The following is a 27,411-nucleotide window of genomic DNA, read 5'->3' as shown; positions in this document are numbered from 1 at the left end:
CACATGATTTCCTCATCACTGCCTGTCTATACAGACCTCCAGGTCTCTATGGTTGGTATTGGGATTAAAGGTTAGGGTCACCGCTTGGCTGTGTCCTTGACTACACAGAGACTCTGCCTGCCATGTGATGGGATTAAGGGCATGTGCCACCACTGCCGGACTTCTGCTAAATGGCTTGCTTTTAGCTCTGATCTCCAGGCAACGTTATTTATTAACATACATATTTTATTAACATAAAATCGCATTTCAGCACAAATGAAATATCACTATAGAATCTTATCTAAAATCTTATCTCATCAGCAAACAGGACAAGAAAATAGAACCCAAGGCCAAACCCAGGCTAACCTACAAACGTGTGGGTTTTTGTGGTTTCTTTGGGTTTTTTGTTTGTTTGTTTTTAGGAGCCATGTTTTTACTAGATATGTGGCTAGTCTCTAATTTTCTTTCTTTTTTTTTTTTTTTTTTTTGGTTTTTCGAAACAGGGTTTCTCTGTGTAGCTTTGCGCCTTTCCTGGAACTCACTTTGTAGACCAGGCTGGCCTTAAACTCACAGAGATCCGCCTGCCTCTGCCTCCTGAGTGCTGGGATTAAAGGCGTGTGCCACCACCGCCCGGCTTAGTCTCTAATTTTCTAACTTGGTCTTTCTACCTTAGTCTCTCAAATTCTGGGGTTACGGCTTGTGTAGCCTCATTTATGATAATCAGAACAAGTCTATTACAATCAGAACATTTAATTAGAACAAACGATTTTTTTTCTCTACCTCCCTGCCATGCTGTGCATTCTTTTGTGCATTTTTTTTTTTTTTGCGTGTGGCATGCTTGCCATCTAGCAAGAATTTCATTGTATTTCCCACGAAGAGAAAGATCAACCAGCCTTCCTGGACAGTTGATAAAAATGTTTTGGGCTGGTGGCTGAGCTGTGAGGGCACTCACAGCCAAGGCTGACAGACAGCCTGGTGGCCAGGCCCGGGTCCCACACGGTGGAAGGAGAGAACTGACTCCTTCCAGTTGTCCTCTGACCTCCACACAGGACACTCGAGCACCCCCACCCCATCATAATAATAAATAAGTTATAAATGGCCACCCCAGAATTGCTGTGCTCCTTCCCTCTGTCCCATGGGAGACTTGAAGCTGCCTGTCCCGGCAGGGCTGGAATCTGGGTTATGTGAGAGCCCTGTCTGTCTGCTTCCCACATCGCTCCCAGGCCTGGCTCCCAGCAGAGGCTGCAAAGAATGGAAGCAAATAACTGGTCCAAATCTGATTCACACCCGTGACTTTCTCCTCAGTCTCCTAGATCTGAACTCATAACCCTCTTATGCCTAGGAACTGCATACAGCCTTGATGAAGGATCGGGCAAACCGGGCACTCTTCGGATCAACCAAGCCCAGAAATTCAGCCCATTTTGATCTGGCAAAGTCCTCCCCCAGTGCGGCTCATGTCTTTGTCTAATTTACACTGAGGGGCTGGTGACCTAGCTTGAGTCATGCCTGGATCTGCCTGGGTAAGGGAGCTAGTCTCTTCGAGTGTCTGTTTGTTCGTCTATAGAATGGAGACAGAAACACGTACTTCAGGAAATGTTGTGAGTAGCCAGGCCTGGTGACATAGGTCTGTCATTCCAGGGACTCAGGACGTCCTCCCTGGACTAGAGTGGGTTCAAGGCCAGCCTGGTGATATAGTTAGATCTTGTCTCTAAATAAAAACATAGAAAAAAAAATGCTGGGGGTATAACTGAGTGGTAGGGCCCTTGCCTAGCAAGTGTGAGGCCCTAGGTTTGATCTCCAGTATTGGTAGATGCTCTTGCCAGAAATCATCGTCCAAAGTGCTGAGTTCAAGGATCACCATGCAGCTTCACTTACAAAAGCCGGGCATTAGAAACAACCTAAGTGGGCTGGTAAGCTGGCTCAGTGGGCCAAGGTGCTTGCTGCCAAGCCCAGGGGTCTGAGTCTGATCCTTAAAACCATATAATGGAAAGAACAGACTCCGGGAAGTAGTCCTCTGGCCTCCACAACTGGGGAGGGATACAAGTACATGCACATGCACACACACACACACACACACACACACACACACACACACACACACACTAATGAAAGAAAGAAAAAAACAATCCAGGCATCCACTACTGGAGCCTGGCTCCACACAGCCCAGGGTAGGGGCTGGAGAGATGACTCTGTAGTTAAGAGCTTTGGCTGGGTTCAATTCCCAGCATTTAATATCAGCTCACAGCAGTTCTGACCTCCGCAAGCACCAGGCATACACGTGGTCTACACATACACATGCAAGCACAATACTCATACACATACCATAAGATTAAAAAACAAAATGAAATGGTCCAGGGTAGATGTGGAACAGTTTTCAGGATATATTGTTCTTATGCATTTGTGTACTGTTTGGGTCTCAGGCAGCCCAGGCTAGCCCAGGCTAGAACCTGTTATGTACCTAAGACTGACCTGACTGTTCTGTGTCTACCTCCCGAGTTCCGGGATTCTAGGTGTGCATCACCACATCAGATTAAAAAGGAAAAGAACCCAGATACAGCAAAGCATGTGTACTTGCGCTTTCCTGTGTGGCTGTTAAATGTTCCTGGAAGGAAGCATGAGATGGTGTGGGATCTGGGGACCTGGAGGCTGAGGTAAAACTTGTTTGTGTTTTTAAGCTGAGTGTGGTGGTTTGAATGAGAATGGCCCCCACAGGCTCACATATTTGAATGCTTGGTCCCCAGCTAGTGGAAGTGTTTGAGAAGGATTAGGAGGTGTGGCCTTGTTGGAGGAGGTGTGTCCCAGGGCACTGGGTGGGCTTTGAGGTTTCAAAAGCCTAGTCCAGGCTCGGTGTCTCTTTCTCTCCCTTCCTGCAGACCAGAATACAGAGGTCTCAGCTACTGCTCCAGTGCCATGCCTGTCTGCTTCCTGCCATGATATCAGGGACTAACCCTCTAAAACTGTAAGCAAGTCTCCAATTAAATGCTTTTCTTTTATAAGGGTGATGGTGTCCCTTCACAGAACAATACAAACTGTGTGAGGCATTTTTTCTCTTTGTAAAGACGAGTTGTTTTATTATCTTTTTATGTATATTTGCATGCATGTGCGGGTGCCCTTGGAGGCCAGAAGAGGGTGTCAGAGCACCTAAGCTGCAATTACATATGGCTCTGGGTCACCTGATGTAGATACTGGAGATCAAACCTCTGCAAAAGCAGCAAGCTCACTTAAATGCTGAGCCGTCTCTCCAACCCCACGGAGTATTTTTTTAATCCCATGCATGCCTTAATCAATCAATCAATCAATCAATTAATTAATTAATTTTTGCTTTGAGGTCGATACTCCCTAATTTACAAGCTGTTTTTCCTCTTAGAATATTCTCTTAGTGGCCACCAGGAGGCAGCAAACACTTTGTCTTTCCTGATTCCGAAGGCAGCGCTGGCCTTAAGAGGCGGTGGCTGAGCTCTGTGGCAGGACTGCGGACCTGACTTCAGAGGCTGAGGCCTGGGATGCAGTTCAGCGGGGAGCCCTTGCCCAGCATGTTCAAGGCCCCAGGGCTGATCTCTAACACCGTAGGAAAAGGGCCCAGAGGTTGGGGCCCTCAAGCAGGCTTGTCCTGTGAACTTCAGCCTCAACTCTGACTTTGCAGAGCCTCTTCACTGATACATTATTATTCACATGTTGTTATTCACATCTTGCCCAATTAATGTACAAAACGTTCTTTTCAAATATTACACTATTAATTTTTAAAAAAGATTTATTTATTTAGTTTATGTATATGAGTGCTCTAGCTGCATGCACACCTTTATGCCAGAAGGGGGCATCAGATCCCACTGTAGATGGCTGTAAGCCACCACGTGGTTGCTGGGCATTGAACTCAGAACCTCTGGAAGAGTAGCCGGTGCCCTTAACCACTGAGCCGTCTCTCTGACCCCCATCGTTAATTTTTTTAAATGGTTGTAAATATACCTTGAAACCATTTTTGGTTTGTGTTTTTGAAACAAAGTTTCACTCTAAGCACAGGCTAGACTGGGATTTCCTTTGTAGCCCAGGCTGGCTTGAAACTCATGGTACTTGTCTTACTCGGGGTCCTCTAGAGGAAAAGAAGCAATAGGATGAATGTTTTTTTTTATATTTATATTTATATATAAATATATAAAATATATAAAAAATAAAATATATAAAAATAAATACAAATTATATTTAAGTGGGATTTATTGGATTGGTTCACATGACAGGTGAGGCGAGACTGGGCGCCTTCAGGGAGGTAGGGCCTATGTCTGTAGACAGGACACGGGTTATGGAGTCCGACAACGGCCTCTACATGCTGGAGAGCTCCAGAAGCCCACAGCTGCTCCACATGGCTGGGTGACTCAGTGTTTCCATCTGGTGCTGGAGGCCAGGAGGATTCCTGGAGAACTGCTGGTCTTCAGTCCACCTTGGAAGCCTGAAGAAGCTGATGTCGGCCAAGAAATGCAGCGGTGGCAGCCGCAGCCGAGCAGATGACGGTGAAGCCAAGAGGAAAGCCATTTCCCTCCGACCTCCGCTATCAGGACCTGCACCGAAAGGGGCAGCCATGTTTAGGGTGGGTCTTCCTACTTTAAATAACAGACAGGGTCAAGAAGGTCCCACACAGGTGTGCCCAGTGACTTATTCATAGTCGAAACTCCAGATCCAGTCAAGCTGACAACCTCCAGATCCAGTCAAGCTGACAACCAGGATTAACCATGACTGCTGTCCCCCGTCTCAGCCTCCTGCATGCTGGCATCAAGCACAGGCCACCATGGCTGGCTTCCATTCTAACCATTTGAAGTGCACAGTTCAGGGTCACTGTTTACAGCTACAGTGTGGACAGCCATCCCCATTATCTATGTCCAAGCGGAAACTGAAACCACTAAGCAATGACTTCCCATTCTTCCTTCCTCCCAAGACCCTGGGAATGTCTAATCCACTTCCTGGCTCCATGAGTCGCCTATTGTAAATATTTCATAGCAGAGTCGTACAATGGGAGTCCTTTTACATCTTCCTGCTTTCACTGGCCGTGTTTTCAAGGCGCCTCCGTGTGGTAGCAATTGCCAACACTCAGTAATTTTTAATTTTTCATGGTTGAATAATGTTCTACTATGTGGATAACTTGAATGGTTTTCTCTTCATGTGTTGACGGATGCTGGAGTGTTTCAGCCTTTTGCCTCTTGTGAATAATTTTGTTATGAACATTGTTGTGCTGGTGTGGTGGCTAATGTCTGTGATCTTAGCACCTGGGAGGCTAAGGTGGGAGGATCAGGAATTCAAGGCCAGCCTTAGCTATGTAAAGAGTTCCAGGCAAGCAGGGCAGTGGTGACGAAAACTAATCCCAGCACTCGGGAGGCAGAGGCGGGTGGATCTCTGTGAGTTTGAGGCCAGCCTGGTCTACAGAGTGAGTTCCAGGAGAGCCAGGACTGTTACACAGAGAAAGTCTGTCTTAAACACCCCCCCACACACACAAAAAAAAAAGAGTTCCAGGCGAGCCAAGCATGGTGGCTCACGCCTTTAATCCCAACACTGAGAAGGTAGAGGCAGGAGTGTGTCTGTAAAGTCGAGGCCAGCCTGGTCTACGGAGTGAGTTCCAGGACATCCAGGACTAAGTAAAGAGACCTTATTACAAAACAAACAAACAAATAAATAAATGTTCCAAGCGAGCCTGGGCTACAGGAGACCCTGTCTCAAAAGCAAACAAAACAAAGCAGGTGTTCAAGTTGGGTGATGGTGGCGCACACCTTTAATCCCAGCGCTCAGGAGGCAGAGCCAGGTGGATCTCTGTGAGTTCGAGGCCAGCCTGGGCTACAGAGCGAGTTCCAGGAAAGACTCCAAAGCTATACAGAGAAATCCTGTCTCAAAAAAACAAAAGCAAGCAAGCAAACAAACAGACAAAACACAAAGCAGGTGTCCACCAGGAAATACACTAAGAGAATCTAATGGGGAGGTCTCTTCCTCTTGGCTGGGCTGAGGGCACAGAGTGAAGGAGAGGGAGGGGCTGGAAGATTCTAGAATTCTGCAGGGACAAGGGCTGGTCCAGGAAAACTCCAGCCTGTGAGATTTGTAGTAGGGCAGGGGCAGGTGATGAGGGGAAACTGAGACCCCCAGACTCTTTGGATGCTGAGCTGATTGATAGGTGATCCTCTCCGGCCCTTTCCTTTGCAGCTGGGGAGACGGAGGGTTAGATCGCCAGATCTCCATGGAGAATGCCTGGGTGCCACCCCTGGCAGACTGGATGAATGTCTGACAATATTCTACTGTCTACAGTGACAGGCTTGTGACCATCCGGCCAGTGCCAGCCTGCTAGCCAGGAACCACCGCACACTAGCTCCTATAATGTGCAGATTCGGAACACCAAACCTATGACATACATTCTCTCTTTCAGCCCTGTGACAACTCTGTGAAGTAGAAATCTTTCAAATACCTTCCAGCTGAGGAATTCATTTCACCTGGTCTGCTGGGCACAGCCACTAAGAAGCAGAGTCAGGATCATGGTCACTGTCATGCCACCCAGCCTCAAAGCAGGCATGGCGCTGGCATCTGGGGACTCCTCAGGGCCTCTGAGATATGGGGGAGCTTCATGACTGCTCTGGTTTCTGGGTCTCTGGGCTTATGAATTGATGCGTAGGGTTACTACAGAGGCAAGAGGACTCAGTGGGTCCAAGTGCTTACTGCAAAGCCTTATGACCTGAATTTGACCCCCAGGACCCACACATTGGAAGGGTGGAGTTTGTCAGAGGGCATGTGTGTGCCCCCATAAATCAATGTCATAAAAATTTAAAACATAGCTGGGCATGGTGGCTCACTTCCTTAATCCCAGCACTCGGGAGGCAGAGGCAGGGGTGAGTTTGGGGCCAGCCTGGTCTACTGAGTTCCCGGACAGCCAGAGCTACACAGAGAAACCCTGTCTCAAAAAACAAAATGAAACAGAGCCGGGTGGTGATGGCGCATGCCTTTAATCCCAGCCCTCAGGAGGCAGAGCCAGGCGGATCTCTGTGAGTTCAAGGCCAGCCTGGGCTACAGAGTGAATTCCAGGAAAGACTCCAAAGCTACACAGAGAAACCCTGTCTCCAAAAACAAACAAAAAAGAAAACAAACAAAAAGAAAGAAAGAAAGAAAAAGAAATACAAAACAAAAGCCAAACATTTAAAAATAGTATCTTGGAGCTCAAATCCTGTGTCCCACTCTGAGAAATGAGAACAGGTCTCTGAAGTGGACATCTCCCAAAGACCTAGACCTATTTACTTCAGGGACCCTGAGAATCCTTCAGACCTCGATTCTGGTTATGGGCCCAGCCTGAAGCTAATGGGGAATGCTTGAGGTCCAGCACTGAGACAAACTGGATTATCACTGTCCCCAGCCTCTCCTGTCACCCTCCAGGGTCTTCATCAATGGACAGGACAGGCAACCTGACCAGTGGACCGAGGGTGGACCTAGGCTCCCTGCTCCCAGCCTGCTTTGGGGCTTTGTGGGAGGGACATAACCTTCTCCTCCTGATGCCCAGGATGGAAGCTCTTTCTGGACCCCTATGTTCATCCCCTGAAGGCAGTGAGGCTTAGGGAGGCAACTGTCCCTGTCTGCTTCTCTTGCTGTGTGGCACTGGAAAGGCCGTCTACATCTCTGAGCCTCAGTTTTTTTTTATTCATTCAATGAGCACAATGACAGTCCCTCAGAGGCCCTGAGGGTCAAACAAAGCAATCTGTAGAGCATGAGACAGACTGGAGGACCCAAGACACCAGCTCTTTAAGAAAGAGGGAGTGTGGGGGCTGCAGAGATGGCTCAGCAGCTAAGAGCACTGGCTGCTCTTCCAGAGGACCCGGGTTCAATTCCCAGCACCCACATGGCAGCTCACAACTGTCTGTAACTCCAGTTGCAGGGGATCTGACATTCTCACACAGACAAATGTGCAATAAAATAAATAATATATTTTAAAGAAGACAAAGAGGGGGTGCTCTGTCAGAGGCCAGGCTACTCTACATAGAGAGAAAAAAATCAAAAAAGAGGAAAAAATGGAAAAAAATATGCATTTAATCCCAGCACTCAGGAGGCAGATGCAGGTAGATCTCTGTGAGTTCGAGGCCAGCCTGGTCTACGAAGAAAGTTCCAGGACAGCCAGAGCTGTTAAACAGAGAAAATCTGTGTGTGTGAGGTGGGGTGTGTGTGTGGGGGGGTGGAGTTTGCCGAGAAAGAACCAATGGGGCCCAGGGCTGTGGACACAGGCCACCAACAGGGACTTATAGAATACTAACATCGGGGCTATCACCCAGAGCACTTGCTCAGCACGTGTTTGGCCCACGGTTCTGTGTCCAGGACCACATTAAAAAGGAAAAAAGGACCAGACAGAGAGTTTATGGAATAGTGCTGTGGAATCCACTGGAGTTTGTAAAGTGGCTGGAAACATGAGAAGAGCTTTCCCAAGGAAATATAGAAACAAGGCCCTTTCCTTGGGGGGTGGGGATTGTGGGGGAAGAGGCAGGAGCTTGTCAAACGGCAGTGTGTCATTTTCCTCACCGTGGTGATAAGATACCAGACTTCAGGAGGTGGTGGCGCACACCTTTAATCCCAGCACTTGAGAGGCAGAGGCAGGTGGATCTCTGTGAGTTCGAGGCCAGTCTGGGCTACAGAGCAAGATCCAGGGACAGACTCCAAAGCTACACAGAGAAACCCTGTCTTGAAAAAGCAAAAAAGAGGGGCTGGAGAGATGGCTCAGGCTGCTCTTCCAGAGGTTCTGAGTTCAATTCCCAGCAACCACATGGTGGCTCACAACCATCTACAATGAGATCTTTTGTCCTCTTCTGGCCTGCAGGAATACATGCAGGCAGAATTCTGTATACATAATTAATTAATTAATTAATTAATTAATTAATTAATATTTTTTTTAAAAAAAAAAACAACTTAAGGATGGAAGGGGTTATACTGGCTCACTGAGGGGACACTGCCCATCATGGCAGCAGGTGTCACGGTGCATCGGGAACATGTGGTGGCTGGTCACGTTGAAGTCGGGAAGCAGAGATGAATGCTGGAACTCCGCTGGCTTCCTCTCTCTCTCTTTTCCATGCATTAGAGACTCCAGTCCGTGAGACGCGACTGCCCACATTCATTCAGGACATGTCCTCCCTCCTCAGTCAAGCTTCTCTGGACTCTCCCTCGGGGACTATCAGCATTCTGTGCGATGCTAAAACGAATCAAGTTGATGATGGAGATTAACTATCCCGCTGTAAGGATGGCTGTGATGGTGAATTGTCGACTTGATGAGATCTGGAGTCGACTCAGAGGCCTGCCTCGGGGTGGTCCTGTGAGGGTATTTCCAGGGAAGATTAATGGAGAGAGGAGACCATCATTCCGAGGGGTGGCATGCTGACATCGCCTGCCCAGCTCTGTTTCTTCTTCTTTTTTTCGAAACAGGGTTTTCCTGTGTAACTTTGCCCATCCTGGAACTTTGCTCCAGGCTGGCTTTGAACTCACAGAGATCCACCTGCCTCTGTCTCCAGTGCTGGAGTTAAAGGCGTGCGCCACCACCCGGCCCAGCTCTGCTTCTTGCTGGTGCGCCCGCCATGTTGTTGCTACCATCATCCTGTGTAGATTTTGAATCCAGCAATTTTGGCTTTTGAACTTGGGCTGAAGACCAGCAGCTCTCCAGGAGTCCTCCAGGCCTTCAGCATCAGGTCGGGACTGCTGGGGGATTGTGTAGACGGAGCAGCTACAGGACTCTCAGGCTCTCCGGCATGTGGGCAGGCAGCCATTGTTGGACCACCCAGCCCCTAGCCCGTAAGCCACCCCGATAATCCCCTTGCTTGTTGGTTCTGTTCTGCTCGAGGATCCTGACTAACTCGGCACCTGTGGGTTCTGTGTGGGCCCAGCCAGACTCAAGGCCAGCTGTCAGCCCCAGGAACAGCTCTCAACAGGACAGAGAGAGCTTGCTAGTGGCCGTGGGTGCTGGAAGTGGACCAGAGTCCTTGGCTCGGGGAAGCCTCCTGTGACTAGGGCCATGCTGGGCTGGTCACCTCTCTTTGTTCTGTGGGGGAGGTGGGTGACTGCCCCTCTCCTATTGAGTCGGATAGGTACCCTCGATGCTCCAGAGTTTGCCAGGGGCTGGGGTGGGCATGTGGGTCAGGCTGTAATCTAGATACTGTCTCTGATGCTTCCACATATCCACTTTCTCTCTCAGATGTGATGGGACACCAAGGAATAGAGGACTCCATTGTCCGCGGGAAGATTGGGTGGCCTAGGCCAGAGGAGAGGAGCCAGGCTCAGGGCTGAGGCTCCAGTCCCAGAGGGGAGCTATTCTTATTCTAGAACCTTCATCCCTTTCTCTCTCCCTTGCCCTTTTGTCTGTGTGTGAGTACATGTACGTGCATGTGTGCACATGTGTGGAAATAGGTGCAGACATGGGGTCTACATGTGCACCTGTGTGTATGTGTGTGAAGGCCAGAGGTTAATCTCAGGTACCATCCATGTTGTTTTGTTTTGTTTGAGACAAAGTCTCACTGTGTAGTCCTGGCTGGCCTGGAACTTGCTGTGTAGACCAGGCTGACCTCGAACTCACAGAGATCCACCTGCTTCTGCGTCCTGAGTGCTGGGATTAAAGCTGTGTGCCACACTTTGACATTGTTGTTTCGAGACAGGGTCTCTCACTAGGACTCGGACTTGCAGAGTCGGCCAGCTTGCTGACCAGCCAGTCCAGGGATCTGATCTTCCTGTCGCTGCCCCCCTAGTTTGGGAATCAAGAGTGTGCACCACCATGCCCAGCTTTTTATGTAGACACTGGGGATCAAACTCAGTCCTTACTCTTCTGCAAATACTTTATTTACTAAGCCATCTCCTCATCCTTTCTTTTTTCTTTTTTGTAGAGTCTCACTATGTAGCCTGCACCGGCCCCAAACTCACAGCTTGGAAATGCACTATGTGCCACCACACCCTGCCTGCCTTGGAATCTGGCTCTGCCTCGTGAGGAACTCAATCCAGCCGAGAGCTGAGGAGGAGTTCCAGATGGAGGGATCAGCGTGCACAGAGAAGAGTCTGAACTCAAGAGACCAAGAAGCTGGAGTGGCCAAGGAGCTGGGGGTGAGATGAGGCTACAGGGGAAATAGGCCTGGTGTCACGTCCCTTGTCAGTCACGAGGCCATCTTGGATTTTGTCCTGAGTACAGGAAGAAGCCACTGGAAAGTTTAAAGCAGCAGGATGGGATGCTGTCATTATGTTCTGCAAGGACCGCAGAGGTGACGGGAGGAGTATGGGGCAGGGCTGGAGAAGGGGGAGCAATGAATGCTGTGGTCCTATGGTATTCTTCCAGCTCTCAATTTCTTTCTCCCTGAAGACCAGCCCAGATTCCAGTAAGGCAGGATGACCCAAGAGTTCTCGGGCTGGGGAGGGTGGCTAGGCACAGGCCGCAGTGAAGAGGACTTGGAGGGACTACCAAACCTGGAAATAAAGTCAAGCGAAGGCAATCCTGGGGCCTGTGAGGCAAGCCTTTGGGTGTTTGCCTTAGTCTCCCCCAGTGAGTGAGAAGACAGCAAGACACTGGAGATTGGGTGATTTATAAAAAATACAAGTTTGCCAGGCGGTGGTGGCGCACACCTTTAATCCCAGCATGCAAGAGGCAGAGCCAGGCGGATCTCTGTGAGTTCGAGGCCAGCCCGGTCTACAGAGCGAGATCCAAGACAGGCACCAAAGTTACACAGAGAAACCCTGTCTCAAAAAAAACAAAACAAAACAAAACAAAAAAATCCAATCCAATATAAAATATTTAAAACCAGTAGTTGTTTTTTAAAAGTAGAATCAATAATCTTTTTATCTTATCATATCAATATTATCCCTTTTTTCTTTTCAGAGTAGATTCGATTATCTACCCTTTTATCCTATCATTTCTATATCTTCATTTAAAATAGATTCAATAATCTACCTTTTATCATATCATATCTATATTCTCTTTTTTCTTTCTTTTTTTTAAAAATAAGAACCCTGAATATAATCTCCTTTGTTTAGTTTTTTCCTGACCATTACCAATAACAGCTTGTAATCAACCTCCAAAACAATGACAGATATCCATAACTCATTGAACAACCAAAAACTACCCACCCTACCTCTTGGGAATGTGAGTGTTGTGTTCTTAATTTTACTTCTTGCTGTCTGGGGGTGAAGGCATCTTTAGGGGAACCATGAAAAAAATTTTGGGTTAATTGTCAAGTCCTGGGAGAGCTAGCTGTATCATTTGTTGTCCAGTCTCTGAATGGGAAAGTGCAGGGCTTGTCTCAAGTCCTGGCTAGAGTAGTCTGTGAGGCTGGATCATCTCAGCTAGCCATCTCCAAATTGTCCTGAGCAGTTTGTAGTCCAAAGCGGATCTTTGGGTGGTGTTTGTCAGCTTAATAGCATTATCATCGTCCTGATGGAGTCGTCGTTGTGGGGCCCCATCATCCTTTTGGAGACTTCAAAGGTCACTGTTAGGTGTGGTCAGGATTCTCTGCAGGAAACTGATAGACTCAAACTTGAAATCATGGACAGGAAGCTAGGTGTGGTGAATATAGAATTAGTTCTCTATATGACCATTAATATCATGACAAAAGAAGTTTAATATATATTAATCTTATAAATTTTGATATAAAATTCATACCTTAAGGAAAGTTTTAAAGAATCAAAATAAAACCAAAGGATCATGAGATTAGTAGCAATAGAATAGTCCTTTCATTTTGGTTTTTCTTCTGCCCCGTATCGGGTGGCTATTCTGATATGATACAGAGATTTTGCATTTTCCTTTAACAAGCATGCTTGGGTTTAGAGAAGGAGAGAGCCACACTCCAACTCCAACGCCAGCTTTATTTTTTTAATTGAACTGGGATTACATAAAGACCATCCAATACATCACCACACCATCCCACGGGCTGGGGTCCTGGACTGAACACGAAGGAGAAAGCGAGCTGAGCACCAGCATGCATCTCTCTCTGCTTCCAGCCCATGGATGCCGCGTGACCCGCTGCCTCAAGCTCCTGCCGCCATGCCTTCCCCGCCATGATGGATGTATGAACTACGAGACAAAACAGACCCTCTCTTCCTTAAGTTGGCTTTTTCAGGTATTTGGTGATGGCAACAAAGATGTAACGTGTAGAAAAAGCATGGCACCACACGTGGCTGGGCCCTTCAGGTCACACATGAATGTGGTCAGATGGAGCGAGTGTGGGAGGTCATGTCCCTTCTCTTTCTTTCTTTCTTTTTTTTTTTTTTTTGGTTTTTCGAGACAGGGTTTCTTGGTGTAGCTTTGCGCCTTTCCTGGAACTCACTTGGTAGACCAGGCTGGCCTCGAACTCACAGAGATCCGCCTGCCTCTGCCTCCCGAGTGCTGGGATTAAAGGCGTGCGCCACCACCGCCCGGTGCCCTTCTCTTTTTATAAAGCCACAGATGCCATCCTGTGCAGCCACACTTTCACCCTGTCTCACCACCTCCTAACCCCAGCATCTGTGGAGTCAGCTTCCTACACTGGCACTTTGGAGGAAAAGGTCAGTCAACCCACACAAAGACCTCCCTCCTCCACCCTCCTCCACCCCACCCCACCCCCAACAGAGAGCAGCTGGCTCTCTAGGAGGGAGGAACAGACTGGCTGAGCGCCCAAGACAACCTGGGAATCATCATTCCTAGCAAACGCCTGCTCAGCAGCCACGAGGGTTGGTCCGAGGCCTCACACGCCTTCTCCCTCACACACCACATCCTCCCTGAGAAGTGATTGACTTACAGCTTCCATTTTACCCGTGAGCAGACCGAGGTCCAGAGAGCCTGAGTGATTGGGTCCCACAGCTGCAGAAGCCTCCTAGGTCCTGAGGCTGAGGCCTGAAGAGAAACAGTGCGAGCAGAAGAGTTGTTCATAGGCACGGAGACTGGCATCCTGGGCCTCAGGGCTGCTGGAGGTGCCCGGCTGGCCGGCTGGCGGGACCTGTTGTCTCCTGACCCATGGCTGGGTGTGTTGGCTGTCACAAATGTCAGCCACTGGTGTCTTTCTCCTCCCCCATGCTCTGGCCCGGGAGGACAGGCACGGAATCACTAAGCATGCCCATCTTCCCGAGGGGCAGAGCTGTGACCGGCAAGAGTCTGAGTGTCTGGGTGCTTGTTGTAGAGTTCATGGTAGATTCACCGCCATCGCTTTGCTGGATCTATGGACTTCCCCTCTCGGGAGAACCTAAACCGTGGGGAATCCCCCCACACCAAGGAAGGCGGACTTGTTTTTTATCTTTTGGAGATAAGTTCTCTCTCATAGCGCCCAGGGAACGGACTGCATAGCCAAGGATAACCTTGGACTTTGGTTTCTCCTGTCTTCTTCCCTGTGCTGGCATGTCACAAGTGTACCACCATGCCTGGCTTGTGCATGCTGGCAAGCATCCGAACCAATTAAGCTATACCCCTAGCCTGGCATTTATGTTTGGAGGCAGGGTCTAAGGACAAAATTCAGGCTGCCCCTGAACTCATGGCAATCCCCCTGCCTCCATATCCTGAGTGCTGGGATTATAGGTGCATTTCCACACTCAGCTGTGATGGCTAATCTTTTCTTGTTTGTTTGTTTTGAGACAGGGTCTTACTTTGTAGCTCTGGCTGTCCTGGAACTCACTATGCAGACTAAGCTGGTCTCAGACTCAAAGAGGTTCGCCTACCTCTGTCTCCCAAGCTCTGAGATTAAAGGTGTGCACCACTATGCCTAGCCTCGTGATGATTAATCTTGACGATCTACTTAATTGGATTGAGAACTGTTTAGAGATGAGTAAAGCGCACCTCTGGGTGTGTCTGTGGTAGAGCATGTGGGGGTGGGGGTCAGATCCTTAGGACTCCATCATGATCAGTGGATTAGCTGGATTCATGATGTAACATGAATTACGATTATGCTGCTGGATTCATGATAGAACAGCATCATTGGGAAAGGGAGGAGGTGATCCTGCTTGGAGAAAGTAGGTCACTGGGAGTGCAGCCTGGGGGGCGCCAGAGTTGGGCCTGGGCGCACTCCTGTACTCTGCTTACGGGGGTAAGAAGCTTCTCCTCCCACACGCCCTGCCCCATGTGGTCATGTCTTGTCCAACTGAGTACAAGGAGCCAGGCAACCTTGAGCCGAACCCTCCGAAACAGTGAGCCCAGACCAACCCTTCCTCCTTATATTTGTTACTTTATCTCATTGCTGAAATAAAATACCTCAAGGAAAACAACTGGAGGAAGGAAGGGTATATTGAGGCTAAGAATTCAAGGCCACAGCCCACTATGGTGGGAAGGGCGTGGGGACAGGAGTCTCTGCAGTCAGGAAGCAGGGAAAGATGAAAGCTGGAGCTCAACTCCATTCTCCTTATGCAGCTCAAGACCCAAGCCCAGGGGATGGTGTTGACCGACTTTAGGGTGAGTCTCCCATCTCCCTTAACCTTATCAAGATAATTCCTCACAGGTGCGCCCATCGGCCTGTCTCCGGGGTGATTCCAGAGCCTGGCGAACAGACAGTTGGTATAACCACCACACTCCATGAAGCTGGTCTTGAAGGTATTTGGGTCCCAGCAACCCCCAAAGTAACAAATATCCTTTTAAAATTAAAATCTAGCTGGGTGAGGTGCACAACGCCTTAGTCCCAGCCCTTGGGAGGCAAAGGTAAACAGATCTCTGTGAGTTCCAGGACAGCCAGGGCTGTTTCACAAGAAACTGTCTCAAAAAAAAAAAAAAAAAAACAAACAAACAAAAAATTAAAATTTAAAAATTTCTCACAGCCAGCTGGGCAGTGGTGGCATAAACCCAGCACTCAGTGTTGGTTACGCTGTGGCCATGCCGGCGGAGAGTGCTGATCGGAAGAATCACAAGCCATGGTTACCTTTGTAGAGTTTTATTGGGAGAGTGGGGGGGGGGAGAGAGACAGAAAGACAGAGAGAGAGAGAGACAGAGAGACTGCGTGGAGGGAAGAGAAAGGAAGGAGAGAGTGCAGAAAGGAGGAAGAGCACACAGAGGGCATGCCCGATTTTTAGCCTGGGACGGCCGTCGCAGGCTAGTGACGTAATTAAGGACGTAATCCTTACACTCGGGAGGCAGAGGCAGGTGGATCTCTGTGAGTTCGAGGCCAGCCTGGTCTAGAGTGAGTTCCAGGACAGAAACCCTGTCTCAAAAAACCAATTTCCACCCCCCACCCCCACCCCACCCCCCCAAAAAATCTTACAGAAAGTCTAAGAAGATGGTTGTTCGTTTGTTTAGACAAAATCCTGCTCTATGACTTAGGCTGGCCTGGAATTCACTGTGTAATGGAGACTGGCCTAGAACTCACAGTGAATCTCCTGCCTCAGCCTCCAGAACGTGGTAATTACAGCAGTGCGCCTCCAGAGTCCCTCAAGACGCTCTGAGCTCCATTTCACAGACGAAGAAACTAAAAGTCTACGTGTCCTTCCCCGGTCACTCTGTTGCAGATGACAGAGCAGGGATGTGACATTTGCCCTCCTGATGCCCAGAGCTTCCTGTTCCCCCCTCCCCCGCTCCCCAGCGTCCCCTGTTTCCTTCTGTCCCTCTGAAGGGAGATGTTACCGTGGAGCGGCCTGGGAGGCGGCAGGCGGGTGTCATGAAGGTGTGGATCTGTTTGTTTTCTGGGAGGGTGGGGAGGAGAGGAGATACGCAGGGACCTTGGGTAGATCCAGACCAAAGTCCCCCAACAGCAGGTGGCCCGTGGGCAAAAAGTACCGGAAGCCAAGGGACCAAGAGCCCCTCCGGGCTCAGCAGGCACGCAACCCCGGGCCTCTTACCCCAAAATGGTTCAAGCTCTTTAATTAAAAAATTTTTTATTTTATGTGTGGGGTCAGATCCAAGGTGAAGATGACAGGGGTGGCTTCAGTCTCTGTGTGGGCAGAGGCAACGGTTCCTTGGCGTGCAGGGCTTTCGGCTGGGATCCTTGCACCAGGGTTATATGGCTTGCACCAGGAGGGAATATTCCTGTCTTAATCCATTTCTGCTGCTCTGTCAAATCAGCGCAGGCTAAAGAAAACATTAACAGGAGAGGATTCCTCTCTGTGCCCTGCAGGCCAGCAAGTGCATGAGTGTGCGGCTGCCCTGGGCTGGGGCCCTCGTGCTCTGTCCTCGCACGGCGGAGAACACACGGTAGGCAGGGAGGAGACTGGGGTAGCCCGTTGTTGGTTAGGAGCCCATTCTGGCGTTAGTCTCCCAGTGGTAAGGTGACCTAACCTTCCCTGCAGGGTCCACCCTGGAATTTGACCCAGTGGCAATTTTTTTTCTTCTGCAATTTAAGTCTGCAGTAGCCCAGGCTGGCCTCCATCGACGTGTATGGTGAAAGATGAGTGTGAACTCTGGATCCTCCGGCCTCTGCTTCCATAGTCCTGGAATGACGGACCTGCACCAGGACGCCAGGCTGATGACAGTGAATTCGCCACGAGTTTGGGGGGAACATTCAGACCCCAGCACTTACCTAGGCAAGGTTGCCAATCACGGCCGTCACGATAACTGTGACTGTGACAGTGTGCGCTGTGTCACTATCACTGTGACAGTGACTGTAGTGCACTTGCTTTGAAAGCATCAGGCCCTGAGTTCAAATCCCCAGCACCCACAGGCCGTGCTTGCCTCCTCCATCACTGGAGGTGGAGACAGGAGGATGCTGGGAGCTTGTGGCTCCGTGCGATCTGTGTCCAGGTCAAGACAGAGAGCGGTCGGGGGAGATCCTTGTGTACTACACTGGCTTCCAAATCCACATACGTGGATTGTGCACCTGCACACACACAGGCATGTACCACACACACACACACACACACACACACACACACACACACACGCGCGCGCGCACGCGCACACACACACACACACACACACACATGAGCACACACACACACACGAGCACACACACACAAATCTTTCACTGACAAACAATATACATCCAAGCTTGGCTTTGTGGTACCCAGTTGTGTTCCCAGCACCTGGGTTCCTGAAGCAGGGGGATCAATGTAAATCCTAGGCTAGCCTGAGCTAACTCGTAGGTTCTAGGCCAGCCCGGGGTGTTACCCTGTATTGAAAACGAACAGACAAACAATAAAACACACGGCCAGCAGGGCACGCAGCTGTCAAGGATGGCCATGTCCCTCTGGCTTCAGAGTCTCCTCAAAGACGTGAACTTCTTGTGCCTTTCGTGTGCACTCGGCAGTGTCTGTGCCCAGTGAGAGCCAATGCTGTCATTAGGCGATCACCAGACCCACTTTCTTATCTCGTTTGGCTCCCAAGAGAAAGGCTGAGAGGACATCCACTTCCTTGTGAGTGAAATAAGGAAATCAACCACTCCCCTGGTGGCCTGGCACGGAAGGTGGTGTCCCTTGGGAGCACTGGGCAGCGAGCCACCCATCAGCTCCTGGCACCAGGGGCCTCGGCAGGGCTGGCCTCCCAGCGCCCTGCCCAGTGCAGGCACCGCCAACTCGGGTAGAAGCCTCTGCCGGTTGCCAATCCAGAGCGCTGGCAAAGCTCTGTTTCTGGGAATGTGCACTGTGGCGATCGTTGGCTGCAGCCAGACTCCGTGTGCCAATGGAGAGAACGGAGCTGCATGTTTTTGTTTTTGTTTTTTGTTTGTTTTGTTTTTCGAGACAGGGTTTCTCTGTGTAGTTTTGGTGCCTGACCTGGATCTCGCTCTGTAGACCAGCCTGGCCTCGAACTCACAGAGATCCGCCTGGCTCTGCCTCCCGAGTGCTGGGATTAAAGGCGTGTGCCACCACCGCCCGGCCGGAACTGAATTTTTAACGGGGAAAATTAGGGTGAATGTAGGTGCTCAGAGGCAGGAAACTGGTTCCATAAATGAAGCCTTGGAGAGTTGGAGGATTTCACAGCCAGTGACACATGGTTCTGAAATGCAGCTCTGTGGGCCTCGGCGTTCCCCGATGAAGCAGGATCATGATGTGTTCTGTGGTATAAATCCACAGAAACCACTGGAAGGACAGACAAAGGACAGGTCCCCTCCTGGCAGAGGCACCATGTCAGGTTGCCTTCCTCTGGATTGACAAAAGCCATAGAAATGCTGGGCAAAGTGCGTGAACTCCCAGCACCCCGGGTCCCTGCCCCCTCTTCTGCACATTTGCTCGGTGTCCCAGCAGAACACACCGCTGTGTGCCCCGTGCCAGGGATGGAAGCTATGGGGTGTTCATCCTGAGTACACACTCCATCACTGAACCACCCGGCCCTTACAGGATGGCCTGCTTCTGCCTCCTCTTCCTCCTCCTGCTTCTTCTAATAGCGGCTGAGGCTGAGGCTGGCATCCAGGGACCTGGGCTTGTTAACCATGCTCCAAGGCCTTAAAAAAAAAACCTCTTCTGACAGTTATAGAAACTTACAGATGCTTTTAAACTTGTAAACGACACATTTGTGTGTGCATGTGTGCTATGGTACCTGGGATGAGGTCGCAGGGGCAACTTGCAAGATTTTTTTTTTTTTTTTTTTGCATTGATTTTTTTTTTCCCTCTCCCCTTATGTGAGCTCTGGGAATCAAACTTAGCTCTGTAGGCCTGGCAGCCAGCACCCTTGTCCACCAAGCCACCTCACTGGCCCCAGGTTTTTCTTTGACTCTACCATGTCTCACTTTTGACGTGTGCGTGTGTGCCGCGGGATGTGGGGCTTCTGCCTGTAATCCCTGCACTTGGGGATCCAGAAGCGGGGGGACAATAGAGAGTTCGAGGCTAGCCTGGGCGAAATGGACAGACTCTGTTTCCCAAAAAGGAAAAAGGAGAAACAAGTTATATGTATAATCAGAAAAAAAAATGGATGGGAGAAGGCAAAATAATGTCTTCGAATGACTCATGACATCACCGAAAATTAGAAGCTTGGACTTTTTTTTTACAGAGCCAGTCTGTCTTCTTGTGGTTGTAGGAGCTGGGCTCAGAGGGGAGGTTGGGTGGCCTGCCAAGCTCTGGGTGTTTGTGGTTTGTGTGTGGGTGGACTTAGGGCCTCCTCCCCTGGGCTCTGTGGAGTATTGACCATGGAGGATGGTAGGAAGCACGGGGAGGCCTGGAGGATGCTCAGGGTCGGGAGGCGGGGTGAGGCGCTCTCTTCCTGTGTGTTGAGTACCTGCAGATGGAGGCCAGGAGATATTAGGGAATAAAGGGCCAAAGTCCTTATTTATGGCCTCAGGGTAGTTAATGTGTAATATTCTGGGATATAAGCCAGACGAAGCGGTGATGCCTGGCACACGAGCCTCTGGCAGTGACTGGAAGAGCTGTGGCTGGGAGCTGTCACCATGTCGGTGAGGATGCCGGTCCTCTGGGCCCACTTCCCTCCACCCACTTGTCTTTGCTTGAATGTGTGGGGTGGGGTGTTTTGGGGGCCCTCTATTGCTGCCCTTCTCTTGGTCTCAGTTTCTCCATGAGCAGCAAAGGCTGGGTTGCCCAGCATGGTGGCACACACCCTTAATTCCGGGAGGTAGAGACAGGTGGATCTCTGTGAGTTCAAGGCCAACCTGGCCTATACAGTGAGTTCCAGGACAGCCAGAGCTATATAGAGAGAACCTATTCCAAAAACAAAACAAGAAACTTGGGTGGATGGTCTCTAAACCCCTCAACACTGAGGCTGCCTGTCTCTCTGCTAATACCAGCTCAGGGCCAGGACCTCTCTGTGGGAACAGTAATTGTAATATTAACTATGATTGCCAACCTCTATTGAGTCTCATAAAGATGAGAAGTTGAGACTCGGGGGCTGGGAAAGGTTCCATATCAATGATAGAGTGTGTATTTAGTATGTTCGAGGCCCTGGGTTTGATCTCCAGCACCACAAAATAACATTATTATTATTTTTTATTTTTTCCTGAGACAGGGTTTCTCTGTGTGTCCCTGGCTGTCCTGGAATTCACTCTGTAGACTAGGCTGGCCTCGAACTCACAAAGATCCGCCTGCCTCTGCCTCCTGAGTGCTGGGATCAAAGGCGTGCGCCACCACCGCCCAGCTAAAATAGCATGTTTTTAAAGGAATTACGCGGAATCTCACTCAGAGGGTAGAGTGCTTGTCCAGCCATGTATGAAGCCGTGGGTTTGATCTCCAGCCTCACAGAAACTTTATGTGGTGATGCAACCTTCAAGCCCAGCACTCAAGGGCCAGAGGCAAATGGAGCTCTGAGTTTGAGGACAGCCTGGTCTACCTAAGTTCCCAGCCAGCCAGAGATGCATACTGAGACCCTGTCTCAAAAAAGAAAGAAAGAGGTCGGGCATGGTGGCGCATGCCTTTGATCCTAGCAGAGAGGGAGGCAGAGGCTGGCAGATCTCTGTGAGTTTGAGGCCAGCCTGGTCTACAGAGTGAGTTCCAGGACAGCCAGGGCTGTTACATAGAGAAACTCTGTCTTGAAAAACCAGGAGAGAGAGAGAGAGAGAGAGAGAGAGAGAGAGAGAGAGAGAGAGAGAGAGAGAGAGAGAAATACAGAGACAGAGACAGACAGACAGAGTTTCAAGATGATATTACAGGCGGCCACCATCTACAAACTGCAAAGGTGTCGCATTCTCTTCAAGATAGCAGAGCCTTTGTTCTGATCTGTCTCAGCTGTGGCTTGTGGTGTGACTCCGGACAAGTTGATGCCCCTCTCCCAGGGGCTTGGTCTCCCCTGACGTGTATGGGATGGGACCACATGGCATTCTCTGGGATTTAGATGGTAGGTTCATTTCCTAGAATTGTTGAGACAAACTACTTCAAAATGGGGGTCACCACCACAGAGATTTCTCTCTTGGTCCTGGCCGCGCCTGGAATCCAGGGTGGGTGGAACTTGGCGTTCCCTGAAGGCTCTGGAGGGAACTTTATCTATTCCAGTTTCCGGTGGCTGTGGGCATCCACAGGGCCCGTTTCCAGAGGCCTCGTAATGACAGGGTTTGCCCCTCGCAGATGGCTTTCTCTTTGGGGGTGTGTTTCTGTGCCCAGTTCCCTTCCCTTTCAAATTAAAAAAAATTATTTTGTGAGTAGTGTGTGTGTGTGTGTGTGTGTGTGTGTGTGTGTGTGTGTGTGTGTGTACCATGTGCATTCTTGGTGCCCACAGAGGTCAGACGAAAACGTTGGGTCCCCTGGAACTAGAATTACGGACGGCTGTGAGCCACCAGGTAGGGTCTGGGAACCGAACCTGCGTCCTCTACAAGAGTAGCAAGTGTTCCTAACCACTGAGCCACCCCACTGGCTCTATTTTCCTTTCTTTTAAATCTAGGACTATAGTTACAGTGGGTTTAGAGCCGATCCTAGACCAATATGATCGCATTAGGTTGTACCAAGACCCTGTTTCCAAGGGGGCCACAGTAGTAGATGCCGTGTGGGGTGAATAGGATGTATGTGTGTGTGTGTTTGGCGAATGCCACTATCCGAGCCAGGGTAGGTAGCATGCGGGATGTCCCTGTGACTGGGTGTCGGTGCTGGAAAGGTTAGTTATATCCTCGTCCCTGCCTCTCAGGGAGACCCTGGGTGGCCCAGACACACCCTCGGCCTTCTCTCTTTGGTCCACCTCACCACTCTTTTGCTTTGTCTTTCTCCTTCCAGAAAACCAGACAACCCCCTCATAGCACCATTAAGGAACCCAGGACCAAGGGGTGAGGCTGGCCCAAGTCACTTGGCCAGCCAGAGGTAGAGCTGAGGTTTGGTCCTCCCCACCCCTACCGGCCCCCGTGAACCGCCCCGTTTCCCACCTGACTTTGCCCTATCTCTCCGGTCTTAGGCTTTGCTGAGTGAGGACAGGGCTCTGGGCCTCTTCATGCTCCCAAGTCCCAGGGTGCCTAGTTACGCAAATGTACCCCCAACCCTGGCCTTTCTTGTACCCTAGCTCTGAGGCCGCCTGCATCCCCAGCCTCGGGGGCTCCAGTTCCGTTTTAGCCAGGAAATCAGGGATGTCCGGAATGGGCGTGACTCCCCACCCTAATCCTGTCACTCATTCCACAGTCCCAGGAAGCCAGGGGAGGGCGGATGGCATCTTCTTTCGGGGGTTGGGGGCTGGCATGTGCATATACACAGTGAGAATCTGAGTGATTGACTGCCATGGGTTTTTTGTTTGTTTGTTTGGTTGGTTGGTTGGTTTTTCAAGACAGGGTTTCTCTGTGTAGTTTTGGTGCCTGTCCTGAAACTCACTCCGTAGCCCAGGCTGGCCTCGAACTCACAGAGATCCGCCTGGCTCTGCCTCCCGAGCACTGGGATTAAAGGCGTGCGCCACCACCGCCTGGCTGACTGCCAGGTTTTCATGCCTGTGTTCCTTAGCACATTTGAAGAGAACTGTGGGTTGTCCTCTCAGGATCCAGGGAGAGTTCTGTCATCCAGAGCCTGAAGAGAGGAGAGAGTCAGTCTAGCTAAACCCAGAGTGGCTGCGTCACTTCCCACGTCCAGATCTCTCCGCCCCAAGAACACAGTGAGCTGGCGCACTGGACATGTTTCATTGTGGCGCTCCAAGAAAGACTGTTAGTGTTCTGGTTGAGGAGAGACCAGGGAACATGTGAGCCATCTCACAGTACACAGGATGCCCCCGATAGAGACCTGACCACCCCATTCCCTAGGGACAGGCCCAGAACCCTGCTCTAAGTGATTGTTCCTGAAGCTGACATGTCTCTGCCATCCGAGCTTCCACTGAATGTTCTCTTTATTTTAAATGCCCCTCCGCAGTCCCGCTCCATAGCTCATGCCTATAACCCGAGCACTGAGGAGGTCAGTGTAAGAGGATCGCCAGTTCAAAGCCAGCCTGAGCTACAGTGAACGGAGGCATTTGGGCAGGGTGTCGAGCCTTCTTTGTGTTTGAATCCGCTGTCCTCCATCCTTGTGTGCAGTGAGAAAGGGACTGACCACCTCCCCACAGCTGTGCTCTTGACCTCACCCCTGAGTCCTCGTCCATCCATCCGTCCGTCCATCCATCCGTCCGTCCGTCGTCCGTCCCCCCCCCCCACCCCTCCCCCGCCAGGGGAGTTGGTTCAGGATTCCTTGGTGATGCTTGTCGATAAAATACAACAAGACAAGGGGTTGGAGAGGTGGCTCAGCAGTTAAGAGCACTGGATGCTCGTCCAGAGGACCTGGGTTCGATTCCCAGCACCCACATGGCAGCTCATAACTGTCTGTAACTCCAATTCCAGGGATATCCAATGTCCTCTTCTGGCCTTTGCAGGCACCAGGCATGCATATGGTGCACAGACATCCATGCAGGCAAAACACTCATACATATAATAATAATAATAATAATAATAATAATAATAATAATAATAATAATAGTAATAATAGTAACAACAGCAACAATAATAATAATAGGCTGGAGAGATGGCTCAGTGGTTCCAGAAGTCTTGAGTTCAATTCCCAGCAGCCACATAGCAGCTCACAACCATCTATAACAGGATCTGATGCCCTCTTCTGGCATGCAAGCATACATGCAGAACACTCATACATAAAATATAAATATAAAATAAAATAAACCTTTAAAAAATAATAATGCAAGGTAAGAAGAAACGAGACAGAAAGCATGTCAATAAATGAACCCCACGATGCAGAAATGATCTCCAGCTGTCCAGATGAGCTGCTCAGCTCAGCTCTCAGCCTCTGGTCACAAGTGTGAAGGATGGACATTTCAAAGCAGTGGGCTTTGGAAACTCAGCCTGGACACTTTCCCTTTTAACCATCAAAGATGGTGGAGGAGTCAGGGGCTGGAGAGATGGCTCAGAGCTTAGCAGCACTGTCTGCTGTCCCGGAGGACTGGGGTTCAATTCCCAACATCTACGTGGTGACTCACAACTGTCTGTAACTCCAGTTCCAGGGGACCCGACACCCTCACCCAGGCATACATGCAGGCAAAACAACAATGTACATAAAAAATAAATAAAAATAAAATTCATTAAAAAAGAGAGAAGTCAGCTGCCAAGAAACTGGGGTATTACTGATGCCATTTGGAAGCAAGGGCAGAGGAACAGCTGGTAATACAGGGGTGGCCACCCTCATTTCTGCCATCTGGGTCAGGCCCCGAGCTTGGACCTCACAAACTGGGTGCTGAACTCCCTGCCACCTGCTTGAAAGTGGATGCTATTGGTCTTCGGGTCTCCCTCAACGTCTGTCACACAGTGGGTACTCAACGACTGCTTTAGACTTTTTTCCCCCCTTGGTTTTTCGAGACAGGGTTTTTTCTCTGTGTAGCTTTGGTGCCTGTCCTGGATCTCACTCTGTAGCCCAGGCTGGCCTCGAATTCACAGAGATCCGCCTGGCTCCGCTTCCCGAGTGCTAGGACTAATGGTGTGTGCCATTCCGCTCAGCCTGCTGTGGTCATTCCTGCACTACACCAGTGTTTTGGGTGTGCAGAGGTCAGGCTGTCCATTCTGTGAGCCTTTCTCTTCTTGGGTGTTGGGTGGAGCAGAGGGAAGCTGAGGGTAAGGGGGTTCTGGGGAGCCCGAGTCAGAGTGCCGTGGTCTCCATGAGGGCAGAGAGGCAACGGAGCCGTCCAGAATGTCGGGATGGCAGGACGGCAGCAGGGCAATGGGGTCCCTCTTGCAATTCCCTGAAGGCTTCTGTTCTTCTCTTGCTCCAGGAGAAATTCGAGGTCACAAACTTGAACATGAAATTGGGGATGAGCCTGAAGATTAAAGGCAAGATCCACGAGAATGTTGACCGGTGAGCATGGTGTGGGCAGGGCTGAGGACTGGGACCCTCAAAGGCTCGGGAAGCAGTGACTTTTTTTTTCTTTTTCTCGAGACAGGGTTTCTCTGTATTAGTTTTGGTGCCTGACCTGGATCTTGCTCTGTAGACCAGGCTGGCCTCAAACTCACAGAGATCCGCCTGGCTCTGGCTGCCGAGTGCTGGGATTAAAGGTGTTTGCCACCACTGCCCAGCTTTGTAATTCTTGATTGCATATATTGTATATAGTTATTGTATTTGTTGTATATAGTTTTTCTTATATTAGTTATAACCGTCCGGCAAAATGTCTTTATTTATTTCTACTTTATGTGCATTGGTGTTTTGCTATGCAACTGGAACTGGAGTCACAGACAGCTGGGAATTGAATTGAACCCAGGTCCTCTGGAATAGCAGTCAGTGCTCTTAACCACTGAGCCATCTCTCCAGCCCCCAACTCTTCTTTTGCATGCTTCTTACCATACTCCTGCTGGCTCCTGTGAGGGGCCGCCTTTGCATCTAATCTTTGCGTTAGGAACCTTCAGAATGTCAGACACCGTGCTCTCTGTTCCTTGTCTCGATTGCCACCAAAGGAGCAGGTGGAGAAGGGTGGCACTCTGTCTGGCCCAGCAGGTCTCCAGTATTCACATCCTCCCCCTTAAACCAGGTCCTGCGACTCTAACTAGAGGCAGCCACCAGGGGGCGACAAAGGTCCCGCTCTTTTCCTCTACCTGAACGCTGCAGTGACCTCTGCTCAGCACCAGGCAGAGCTAGGCTGACAAGTATATATAGAGTGATGCCCGCATTTCGTGAGAGAAACCTCCTGTGCCTTAGGAAGGAGGCAGGCAGACACACAGAGCAGGAGCGAAGAGGGAAAAAAGCCCTTCTTTCCTACCCAGGCTCCTCGCTTGCAGAAACATGCAGATATGCCTGGTCTGAGAACCCCCACCCAGGATGGAACCCCACACCCCAAATGTTCTCCTTTCAGGGACTCTGAATGTCTAACCCAGGCTCCTCTAGTGATCCCGTTGAGCCATACACCCCTGCCTGCATCTCTCTGGTGACAGACAACCCTAATACTCGACGTTGTCACTGTCAAGTACCCTGGCGACATCCGCAGTGCGTGCTCCAAACAGCACGCTTCACCACTGTGCACAGGCTGACTGGTGACGAGGCACAGATCTTAACGGCAACATCGCCACTCACTATTCTAGTTTGGGGTCAACCAAAGCCCCCCGTCCCAAGCCGTTCTCCTGTTCACGCCTCCCTACAGCATCACCATTAACCTGGGCCAGGGGAAAGACAAGCTGAATCTGCATTTTAACCCTCGCTTCAACGAATCCACCATCGTCTGCAACTCTTGCGATGGCGGCCGCTGGGGACAAGAGCAACGTGACAACCACATGTGCTTCAGTCCAGGAGCAGAGGTCAAGGTGAGGTCAAAGGGGAGCCTAAAAGATGACCTTCCTGCCTGGACACGGGAGCCCCGCCAGGCACCACCAGGCCCCTTCCCAGGCTCCCCTGGTCCTCCTGACGCATCTCCTCCCTCTGTAGTTCACTGTGGCCTTCCAGGATGAGTTCAAGGTGACGCTACCTGATGGACACACGGTGACCTTCCCCAACAGGCTGGGCCACAACCACCTGCAATACCTAGGCATGGATGGGCTCCACATCACCTCCTTCAAGCTGGAGTGAGCACGCAGCACCTCCTCAGTACAAGACCTCAGCCCCCACACCCATTTCAGCCCCTCCGCGAGCCCCATCAGAACCGCAGCCTTTAGGTCTTGAACTCCCCCCCCCCCCCCCCCCGACCCACCCACACGTAGCTTCTGCCCTCCTTCCTACTAACCCCGGCCCCAAGGTCAAGAG

The 27,411-nt window shown here is 50.3% G+C and overlaps 1 protein-coding gene and 2 long non-coding RNA genes across 6 annotated transcripts; 2 read left to right on the top strand and 1 right to left on the bottom strand.

The window, feature by feature from the left end:
• Positions 1 to 4,170: 4,170 nt before the first annotated feature.
• On the bottom strand, positions 4,171 to 9,082 carry LOC143269781 (uncharacterized). The gene is made up of 2 exons (XR_013046493.1): positions 8,914 to 9,082; positions 4,171 to 4,529 (listed from the first exon to the last, which is right to left on the bottom strand). It is a non-coding gene; the product is annotated as an uncharacterized LOC143269781 (long non-coding RNA).
• A 3,482-nt stretch (positions 9,083 to 12,564) lies between these two features.
• LOC143269695 (uncharacterized) lies at positions 12,565 to 14,664 on the top strand. Its single transcript, XR_013046270.1, has 3 exons — positions 12,565 to 13,055; positions 13,376 to 13,479; positions 13,737 to 14,664. It is a non-coding gene; the product is annotated as an uncharacterized LOC143269695 (long non-coding RNA).
• A 713-nt stretch (positions 14,665 to 15,377) lies between these two features.
• Positions 15,378 to 27,411, top strand: Lgals2 (galectin 2). 4 transcript variants are annotated; one of them, XM_076556259.1, is made up of 4 exons: positions 15,378 to 15,487; positions 25,460 to 25,542; positions 26,816 to 26,975; positions 27,097 to 27,411. In XM_076556259.1, exons 1-4 carry the CDS (start codon positions 15,470 to 15,472, stop codon positions 27,235 to 27,237), a joined length of 402 nt encoding a protein of 133 aa, XP_076412374.1. In that variant the 5' UTR covers positions 15,378 to 15,469; the 3' UTR covers positions 27,238 to 27,411. The 4 variants fall into 4 exon arrangements, with proteins under 4 accessions (XP_076412374.1, XP_076412375.1, XP_015853288.3 ...); XM_076556260.1 differs by lacking the exon at positions 15,378 to 15,487 and adding an exon at positions 16,260 to 16,547; XM_015997802.3 differs by lacking the exon at positions 15,378 to 15,487 and adding an exon at positions 20,132 to 20,201.

Source organism: Peromyscus maniculatus, chromosome 20 (assembly GCF_049852395.1).
Source record: "Peromyscus maniculatus bairdii isolate BWxNUB_F1_BW_parent chromosome 20, HU_Pman_BW_mat_3.1, whole genome shotgun sequence".
In the NCBI taxonomy this organism is placed as follows: Eukaryota; Metazoa; Chordata; class Mammalia; order Rodentia; family Cricetidae; genus Peromyscus; species Peromyscus maniculatus.
The sequence above is the reverse complement of the archived record's forward strand: the minus strand, read 5'-3'. Positions and strand labels throughout refer to the sequence as shown.